Source organism: Panthera onca, chromosome C1 (genome assembly GCF_046562875.1).
Source record: "Panthera onca isolate mPanOnc1 chromosome C1, mPanOnc1 haplotype 2, whole genome shotgun sequence".
NCBI lineage: Eukaryota > Metazoa > Chordata > Mammalia > Carnivora > Felidae > Panthera > Panthera onca.
The window spans coordinates 115,398,893-115,409,256 of record NC_138346.1 but is presented as its reverse complement, the minus strand read 5'-3'; the positions used below and the strand labels follow the sequence as shown (position 1 = coordinate 115,409,256).

The 10,364-nt window shown below is 50.2% G+C and overlaps 1 protein-coding gene across 1 annotated transcript; it reads left to right on the top strand.

The window, feature by feature from the left end:
• The first annotated feature begins 3,461 nt into the window (after positions 1 to 3,461).
• Positions 3,462 to 10,364, top strand: RIIAD1 (regulatory subunit of type II PKA R-subunit domain containing 1). The gene is made up of 5 exons (XM_060622833.2): positions 3,462 to 3,593; positions 4,089 to 4,165; positions 8,100 to 8,146; positions 9,506 to 9,633; positions 10,244 to 10,364. Exons 1-4 carry the CDS (start codon positions 3,510 to 3,512, stop codon positions 9,574 to 9,576), a joined length of 279 nt encoding a protein of 92 aa, XP_060478816.1. The 5' UTR covers positions 3,462 to 3,509; the 3' UTR covers positions 9,577 to 9,633; positions 10,244 to 10,364.

Below are 10,364 nucleotides of genomic sequence, written 5' to 3'. Positions count from 1 at the left end.
TACGATTACACTTTGTCATATTGATGCTCAGGTCCTCCCAGTTGGGCCCCTAAGATGGGCATATTGAGGGGAGCTGGTAGAGGACCCAGTTCTGCGTGGTCAGAACACCTGATGACAGTGCCAGGGAACCAAGAGTGCAGACACATCTGGAAAGTAACTTCCCACACTCCACCCTCACTGCTCCTTTTCTTGCCTCTTAATCTGATCTTGGTATTTATGGAGATGCTAAATAGATCACACCCTCTGAGGATGTCTTGTCAGCAGGTCTGCTGCCCTGCCTCCCGTTTGGGCTTGGGGCTAATCACATTAATTGAAATATTCAACATTTACAAAAATGAATTATAATGAACTCCCCTCACTCCTCCTCCCAGTCAGCAATTGGGGAGACAGCCGCAGGCAGCAGAATGCCTCCAATCCTTTGCTTAGCTTGTGGTTCCCATTTGGAAGGTTTCCATCTGAAAGGAGAGGCAGGGGTAAGGGGAGAAGAGGCGGGAGCTTGCCTCAGGCTATGCTTGCTGGGTGACTGTGGGCACATCTCTGCCCTGGGAGTTAACTCTGGCGGGGAGTAAATCCTACCACTCAGAGGCTATTCTGGGGAGCTGCTCTCCAGGAGGAAATGAGGCTTCCCAGCCCTCGGTCTTCCAAGGTTCTTTCTCTACCTGCCATCCCCAGGCTCACCCTCCTTCTTATTCTGCACTCAATGCTAAGCTGCCCTACATAAAAAGGATGATTGACTTTATAAAGGGAGAGTTCCACTACTGATTTTAGATTCTTAGAAAATGAGAAATGCTGAATAATTGAGATGTTTTTCAGAAAGGGCAAAATGTGATGGTGGAAATGGTGGGCAGAGCTGCTAGTCACTTGCTGCCCTCAACAACTGAAAGCAGAGGGAGGCCATCTGCAACAGAAACCATGAGCCCATACAAACAACCTATTATATGATCTTCCGTCTGTCAAGGGGCTTCTGTCTCAAATGGAGAGGGAAGACAGGCCAACATCAGGTGCAACAGCGACGACTGAGATGCTGTAAGAAAGCAGAAGTAGTTAGAAGTAGCCTGTCTTGTGTACACAAGAGGGTATTTGGGCCATGGGATGTGATCAGTCAAGAAAGCTGGATTGCTTCTCAAAGCACAAGGAGACCCCAGACTAGCAGAAGGAGGATAGTACTTATTTTATGTATGGGGTGTGAAGATGGAGAAAATTTTACATGCTTACACATGCGTGTGTGTGTGCGCGCGCACTTCCCAGTCCAGACAAGCGCTGTTTGTTTATTTAAAAAAATTTTTTTTAACGTTTATTCATTTTTGAGGTAGAGAGAGATAGAGCATGAATGGGGGAAGGCCAGAGAGAGAGGGAGACACAGAATCTGAAACAGGCTCCAGGCTCTGAGCTGCCAGCACAGAGCCCGACGCGGGGCTCGAACCCACAGACCGCGAGATCATGACCTGAGCTGAAGTCGGACGCCCAACCGACTGAGCCACCCGGGCGCCCCTGGACAAGTGCTGTTTAATATAATGTGAGCCATATATGTAATTCAAACATTTCTATTGGCCACATTAAGAAAGTTAAAGAAACAACTGAAATTACTTTTACTTTAAGTTTTTATTATTTATTGAGAGAGAGAGAGAGAGAGAGGGAAAGGGAAAGAGGGGGAGAGAGAGTATCCCAAGCAGGCTCTGCACTGTCAGTGCAGAGCCTGATGCAGGTCTTGAAATCATGAACCCAAGAGATCATGACCCGAGCCAAAACCAATAGTCAGACGCTTAACAGACCAAGCCACCCAGGTGTCCCGAAATCACTTTTAATAATAGATTATACTTAACTGATATATCCTAAATATTATTCAAAGTGTTTATATATCTAAACTATCCAACATGTCATCCATATAAAGATTGTTAAGAGGTTTTACTTCTTCAAAAACTACATGTTCAAGGGGCACCTGGGTGGCTCACTTGGTTGTGCATCCGACTCGATTTTGGCTCAGATCATGATCTCAGGGTTGTGGGACAGAGCCCAGTGTCAGGCTCCACACTGAGCATGGAGCCTGCTTAAGACTCTCTCTCTCTCTCTCTCTCTCTCTCGATCTCTCTCTCTCTGCCCCTCTCCCCCACTCATGCTCTCTTTCTTTCTCTAAAAATAAGTTTAAAACAAACAAAGTATGTGTTCAAAATCCAGTGTGTATTTTACACTTGATAACACATCTGATACAGAAACATTTTGACTGCCGAACACCCACCGGTGGCTCGTGGTGACCATATCGGGTGATGCAGCTTAAGGGTTTCCCTCACTAGCTTCTCTTGGGGGTGAAGGGGCAGGAAGAGACCGGTCTTGGCCAACAAGAACCACCACCTCTGATTAACCTCTGCTCCTGCTTGAAAAAAATCACTTGTGACAGATGGCAGCTTATCTACTTCTCTGTTAACTCTTTCTCCTAAAAACCAGACAAACAACCACAATGATTGCTAACCTGAATGAGATTCCTGGGAAGAGGCCTGTAGCTCACTACCTAATCTACCTTCAGTGATTTTTCCCTGGCTTGGGAACTGCCAACATTTTCACTTCTTCTCCTCCATCTTCGCTGAGGATAGAGGCAGACCACAGAAAGACCCCCTCAGAGCCATGGCCCAATGGTGGGCTTGTTTCTCCTTGGGCAGTGGTTCCCAAATCTGAAAGACCAGCCTTCCTTCTGAGCTCTTTTCCCTGTTCTCCAGAAGGCCTTTCCTGGGCATGATCTCTGGGTGTGCAAAAACCAGCATGGTGTGTGTTGACAAGGCTCCTGCCCTTTCCAGGCCTATTTCCAGCTCTCTGGCTTTAGGTTTCACTTTCTTTTCTTAATTAGACACTAGAAGAACCCACCTTGAAGACCAACTGCCTTTCCCCTCCTCTGTTCAACTGGGAGTGGGAGGGATAATTTAGAATTTAGGAGGAGCACGTTGTCTCCACGAGAAAGTCAGTCCAAGAGGGGAAACATCTGGCAAGAGCCCCCCCCCCCCCCCCCCCCCAGTCCTTTCCAGTGTCTCTGGCGTGAGAACGTTCCTTCCTTTGCAGAACTCCGTTCACTCCATCCTTTGGGATGCTTTCAGGCTGCTAAGTGTCAAGTGTCTACAGGACTGATGGAGGGGTTCAGCGGAAGGGGAAGAAGCTTGAATCCTCTCTCCCTACTATTAGGTTTCAACAGTTGCCAAACAAGGGAGAGGGTTAGGAGCCAGATTCTGGGAGACTGCTAATTTAGGAATCCCTTTTCCAGTTTTCCTCTAGAGCCTAGAAAAAACACTATGTGAGGCTGGGTGGGGTCCAGAAGGGCCCATTCCATATACAACCACGACGGGAAATGAGCCCCCACTCTGGGGAAGCAGATCTCGCGGACAGCAGCCCGAAGTTACTCCTCGGCCTCAGAGCGGCCCCCGCACTACTTGCCCCAACCCCGCCCCGCGCGCCGGAGAGAGCCGGATTTGGGGGGGCGGGGCCTCTTCGGCCGCGTGGCCCGTCGCCTTGACGACCCGGACAAGATGGCGACGCTGCAGGGCGGGTTTCTGGGGCCAGACCCCGGGGCGCTGAGCCCCGCGCAGCAGGAGCAGCTAAGCCAATTCAAAGTGGGTGCGCCCCCCACTCCCGCCTCCGTCAAAGGGCGGCTCCCCCGGGACGGGGGGCCGCAGACGGGGGGAAGTCCGGGAGGAGGAGCGCGAGGGCCGGTTCCCGGGTAAAGGGGCGGACGGCTGGGGGGCCCCCGGCGGACCCCTGGGCTCGGGGGCCCTAAACCGAGCCCGACAGGCGCCTGCAGGAAGAACTACAGCGGGCATTTAGACGGGGAAGTGGATCGAAGTTATTACCGGAGACAGTACCTTCGATCCAGACAAGAACTTCCGGGCGGTGGAGACCCGTCCTTAGTAATGGCCCCTGAGCCCGAGCAGGCGGCGGCGTGGGGGTGTTGATCTGTAAGAAAGCAGGCGGCTTGAAATGTCACACATCCCGGGGAGAGACCCAGGTCAGAGGCTCATCTTGTTTCCCCAAGGCCTCACCCCCGCAGGTCTTGAACCCTGAAATCTGGCTCCTCATGGAGCGTGACCTTTTTGCTCTCGTCCCCCCAGATTCAGACTCGGATTGCTAACGAAAAATACCTAAGGACGCACAAAGAAGTGGAGTTGCTCATAAGTGGTTTCTTCAGGTAGGTGGTTTTCCCAGCCGGCCACAACTAGTGGGAAATATGACCAGATCTTGGCTGCGGAGACATGAGTGTGACTGACCGCTTCTTTCTTTAAACACTCCTTATTGCTGCCTTTAGGGTCAGAAAGGTATTTTGTGTGTGTGTGTGTGTGTGTGTGTGTGTGTGTACACATATAAATATATTTTAAAGGTTGAGAATATTTTATTTTTTATTAAAAGTTTTTTTTTTTAATGTTTATTTTTGAGAGAGACAGAGCATGAGCGGGAGGGACAGAGAGAGGGAGACACAGAATCTGAAGCAGGTTCCAGGCTCTGACCTGTCAGCACAGAGCCCTTTGCCTGGGGCTCGAACTCATGAACCATGAGATCACGACCTGAGCCAAAGCTGGATGCTTAACTGGCTGAGCCACCCAGGCACCTCAAAAGTTAGAGAATATTTTAAAATTGAGTTTTTTCTAACTCTGGGATTTGTGGCACCCAGAGTGTTCTTAAGTTATCTCTAGAGGTTTTCTTCAGTTATCTCTCAATTCTCAAAAATATGAATATTCAGTCATTTTAGCTGTAAGGGTAAGTATGTATCTTCTGACACTTGGAAGAGGTAATTTGGCATTGAGAAACTCAACAGGCAGCCATTGGGTGTAGGACACTATTTTGTTATTTTTGACACTCCTTTTTGTCTTTCCTGGATCTTACCGTTTGTTCTTCATATCCTAGTCATTTCTCCAATGGCAGCAGATTCTCACAGGGCAGATAGGAGATGGAGAAAAGGAAAATAGAAACTTCTCTGTGAAGGTTGGTTTATTTGGGCCAGGCATAAGGCTTGGGCAAAAAATAGTTTAGGGGTCTTTTGTCAATGTCAGTCCTGGGGAACAGGCCATCACTTTTGCACTTTTACTTTTTCTTTTTTTTTAAAGTTTAATCATTAGAGTGTGTGTACCCGCATAAGAGGAGGTGGGGGTGGGGTACAGACAGTGAGGGAGAGAGAGAGAATCCCAAGCAGGCTTCGTGCTGTCAATGCAGAGCCCCGCGTGGGGCTCGATCACGAACCGTGAGATCACGACCTGAGCCGAGATTAAGAGTTGTGTGCTTAACCGACGGAGCTGCCCAGGCGCCCCTTTGTACTTTTTCTTCTAAAGGGAAGTAAAGGTTGACATCATTCATATCCAGGAAGCTTGCAGTCCACATTAGGAATGACTCCAGCAGGGAGGTTAGGGAGAGATGTTAAAAGCCTGAATTAAATCATTTGCATTGTTCACAAACACAAGGTGGTGAATGAAAAGGGTGGTGTTTTAGTCACATGTCAGGGATGGCCCAACTTCTCTGTCCAGGAAGTTTCTAGGAAGAACTGGGTGTCTGCCTGGCTGCTTCAAGAATAGCCCCTTCTCTTCCTTATTATTCCTACCTTCCAGGCCACGGAAGCCTCCAGGATTTTCCCTTTGCTGATCTTGAAGCTACCTACAGGAAATTCTCCTGGCCCCTTTTAGGCCTTTCTCTTTCTGAGGTGGAGGTGGGAGGAGGAGAGGAAGTGTACTGGATACTTCAGATGGTTGTCCCCTTGGGAAAAGAGGAAGGGAGAGGAAGGGATGGAATTCTGGACAGCATACCTGCCCTCACCTGTTCTTCAGGTCTCTGTTCTAGACTCACTCTAACCCATGAGAAGCTCCAAAGTGTTTTTGTTGGGAAGCAAGCTCTCCACTTGGGTTTTCCAGATCCTAATGATTTATGGTCATTCAGTCACAGTTTTCCAGGGTATACTTGTACACACTGTATGGAACTCTTAATATCTTGAATTTTGGACCTGAAAAATGGGAAGAGTAGGGAAATTGTAGAAAGGCATTATTAAATATTTTAGTATATAGCTAGGCAGATGGATCTTCCCAAAGTTTAGAAGTGATAGTGTCATTCCTTGGCTGGAAAAATCTTCAGTGACTCTACAGTATTGCCCCCTCTGCCTTTTTTTTTTTTTTAACATTCTGTTGAAATGTAATAAAAAGTAGCATACCCTAACCTGGGTGAACTTTCACAAGATGTAGAATATACATGGTACTAGGGTCCAGATCAAGAAATAGAACCTGACTAGCCCCTCAGACCCTTCCAAGGGGCCCTTGGCCCCTTCCAAGCACAACCCCCCCCAAAATGTAGCCAGGATCCTGACTTGTCTTAGCACAGATTTGTTTTGCCTTTTTTGCACTTTAGTAAGTGGAATTCTACAGTTCATGCTCTTTTGTGACAGTTGCTCAATGGTATCTCCTAGATCCGCACCCCCCCCACCCCCCATTCTCATGCCGGGTATGTTCCACTTTGGGACTAGTCTGTTATTCACCCACCCCCTTGCCTCCTGAACTGAGTGTAATCGTCTCTCCCTGGCCTTCCAGCTCTCCATAATACAGCCCCTTTGCTTTCCCCTGCTCTGTGTGCCTGCCCCCCAACCCAGCCAGACGGAACCTCATCATTCCACTGACCCCATTGACATTGTCGAGGGTGCTGACACTCCAAGTGCTCTTCTGACCCTGGGGTTTCAAAGGTGGACAGGACCCAGTCCCTACCCTGAGGAGTTCACCATCCACAGAACACGGGCTGTTTCCTTTCATGTCTGGGCCTTTGCTGCCCCCCTCGGTGTGGGATGCCCTTGTCCTGTCTACTGAAATCTCACATGCACCTCAAGGGGTGCCAGCTGCTCTGTGAAGATTCCCCCCGCCGCTCTCAGTAACTTTCTCCCTGTCTGCAGCACACTGTTAACACCCTCTTATAGCCCTTCCTGGAGGTTGCTTGGCCTTTTGGACATTTGAGAACTTACCCCTTCTCGGGGCGCCTGGGTGGCTCAGTCGGTTAGGCATCCGACTGTGGCTCAGGTCATGATCTCGCGGTCCATGAGTTCAAGCCCCGCGTCAGGCTCTGTGCTGACAGCTCAGAGCCTGGAGCCTGTTTCAGATTCTGTGTCTCCCTCTCTCTCTGACCCTCCCCCGTTCGTGCTGTCTCTCCCTGTCTCAAAAATAAATAAACGTTAAAAAAAAAAAGAACTTACTCCTTCTCTTTTACTTGACTAATTTCTTTGAGGAGGTGCTGTATTTTATCTTAAAAAAAAAAAAAAATCATTCCCTCGTATCCAGTATAGTCACTTAAACAAAATCTGTGCTCAGTAATTCTCAAATGGAATTCAAGGAGGAGGGAGGCCAAATTCTTAAAGCTTGGGAGGCAGGGCTTTCTGGGTGGGGAGGCCTTCCAGGCTGGTGGGCAAGGGCATCCGTGGCCGACGGGATGTGATGTAGAGAGCACTGACCTTGGCACCACAAGACCTGGGCCCTTGGCCCTGTATTTACTCACTTTATGAACTTGGGCAAATGATTAACCTTTTGAAGGTTTGATTTCTTTCATATGTAAAATGGAGTGGGCTCATTGCTGTTTCCCAGGGTTGTAAAGTGAGATAACATTTGTGAACATTCTTTATGAACCATAAAACTCTGTGAGGGACCAGGCCCCACCGGCAGCTCAAGTTCATCTTCTCGGCTTTGTTGATGGTATTGTCCCCTGGCCCCTGTGGGAATCCATGGTTGAACGTGGTCCTCGGGCTGTGGGGTTGTGTATCTGTGCCTCGAGGACTAGGCAGTGGGCCTTCACCGCCCGCCCGTGGTTTGGCCTCCGGTTATGTGAAAATGTTTGTTGAATGAATGACAAGCCTCGCTGGGCTGTGGCGCAGCTGTCCTGGGGGGGGGCAAGCAATGCTCGGGCTTAGTGCCATCTGGAACACTTTGCCCCCTGCCTCTGAGCAGGACCCAAAGGACAGTCACCAGTGGGAGGGTCTTTGTCGGGAGCCCTCCAGCTGACTGACCCCTGGGCGGGTCCATTCCCTGAAAGTGCGGGACCCACAGCCCAGCCCGAGCATGGCCTGCCTTCAAGCCAGCTTTACTCCTGCCCTTATCCCTCATGTTTTCCAGAGAAATGTTTTTGAAAAGACCGGACGACATCCAAGAATTTGCTGCAGGTAAGGCAGCGTCGGTTTTGGTGTCTGAGAAACCAGCACGTTTGTATTATCGCAGATTTGGACTCCGGACGAGCCCACGATTCTCCCTGGGAGTCTGGGTACCTATTCACCTGATGTCCCCCCAGGGAGCTTTGTTCAGAAGGCCCTTTCTTCCACTGCCACTTCCTCAAAATGAGGACAGATCAGAAAGGAGGCGGAGCTTCCTCCTGGTGAGAACCATGAAGAATTTTGAGATTCCCAGAGGAACATACTGGCAGCTCTTTTTTTTTTTTAAATGTTTATTTTTGAGAAAGACACACACACACACACACACACACACACACAGACACACACACACACACCCCGAGCATGAGCAGGGGAGGGGCAGAAAGAGAGGGAGACACAGAATCCGAAGCAGGTTCCAGGCTCTGAGCTGTCAGCAGGGAGCCTGACATGGGGCTTAACGAAGCCTTAACCTGTATTTAAGCGGAAGCTTAACGGACTGAGCATACTCGCAGCTCTTTCCCCGCCCCAGGAATCCTAAAGCAGGGTTCTCCCCCCTGGCTACGCATTAGAATCACCTGGGGAGCTTTTAAGAAATGCCTTCTAAGAAATGCTGATGCCTAGGCATACTCCCTGAGGTGATTATTTAATTAGCCCGGGGTTGGGGCCCAGCCCCGCAGTTGTAAAGGCTCCCCAGGTTATCCTAATGGGCTCCACTACCTCCTACTCCCCAGCCGCTGGCTTAAGGTCAAAGGTATTTAGAAGGAAGGGCTGGGTTGGACGCTTTCTTGGGTCCTGTTAGCCCAGGGAGTGGTTTTGGCCTCGCACCATTTCTGAGTGAGTCTAGTGCGTCTTTGCTGCCACAGCAGATGCCGCCTCTGATTCACATCATGCCGGGTGTATGAAAACCCTCCTCTGGCGTCATCGTGTGAGAGCCTGGCTCTCTTCGGAGAGGATATTCTCAGAGAGGAGAGGGCGTGATGTCTCCTAGACGAGCTGGCAAGCTAAGCTGAGGCAAGAATAACACTTGGCATTTGTTTGGGCCCCAGGATGGGCCGGGAGCAGAAAACCCCGAGATCCCTTAGCCCTCTGATGGCTCCCTGTGTTTCAGCACGCCGACAGGCTGCCGGGCAGCAGGTAATGGACCGGAGCCATCCTGTGTAAGTCCTTCCTGGGAAGGCCTGAGCTGGCAGGCTCGGGCGGGGACAGCGACCTCCGGATCTGCTGTGACCTCTCCCTGTACCTCGGAAAGCTGGGCTGCCAGGAACAGCCCTACTGAGGCCGAGCCATGCTGGCTTTTGAGCCGAGTAAGCCGTCTCCCTCCCTGCCTTTTCCCCTTGGGTTTAGATAATTTTCTCTTTTCGATTCTTATCCCAGAGTATTTCACGGATCCAAGACTTCCCAACAAGATTCACATGCAGCTAATTAAGGAGAAGAAAGCAGCTTAATTAGCAGAATCTTGATGCTCAGCTGCTGAGAGAGACCAGCAAGAACACAGCCTCAGGGTGGGTGTTAACCTCACTTACAGACAGAGGCTTCTTTACTCCTGTCAAAATAAGCACCGTGTTCCCATGTTCTCTGCCGGGTGGGAAGGAAACCAAAGGGAGAAGCTACAGAGAAGTTTCATACAGTGTTTAGTTTTCTTGACACTATTTTGGGGAATTAGGGACTGTGAAGAGCGGCCCAGGGTTTGTCTGGCATGTCCATGGCAGGAAGAGACATCTGTCTTCTGAGCCTAGTGAAATGCAGGCGTGTGGGAGTGAAGGGAGTGAAGAGAGCCAGGGAAATGGGGGGGTAGGGCCCGCTCTGCCCGCACTCTGCTGTGGGACTGCAGGGCCCCGAGTGCTCCCATAGTGCCCTTTTCTTTAAGCCCCTGGTGCGGGGCTTCCCATTGCTTCTGGAAGGGGCAGGAGCAGTTTCCCTCCTTGCATCTTGGGCTGGGGGCTTTCCTGCTTGGTGGAGGGGGGACATCTTTATACCAGGCTCTGCCATGAGGGCCATCTCACATTTTTCAGGCAGGATGATTTCTGAAGTGATTTTGTGGGCTGGGATTGTTTGGTGTGAGGTGGGACAGGGCCACGTTCCTGATTTAACAGCACCGTTTGTGTTTTGCAGGACTGCCTGGAAGCAGGAGAGCCCTGGTGCCATCAGTGTGGGTTTCCAGGCCGCCTCGGGCCTGGTCTGCTGTTACAAAGGCTTGCAAAGCTACTCATTAAAAACAGATGTTTCCGCTGTA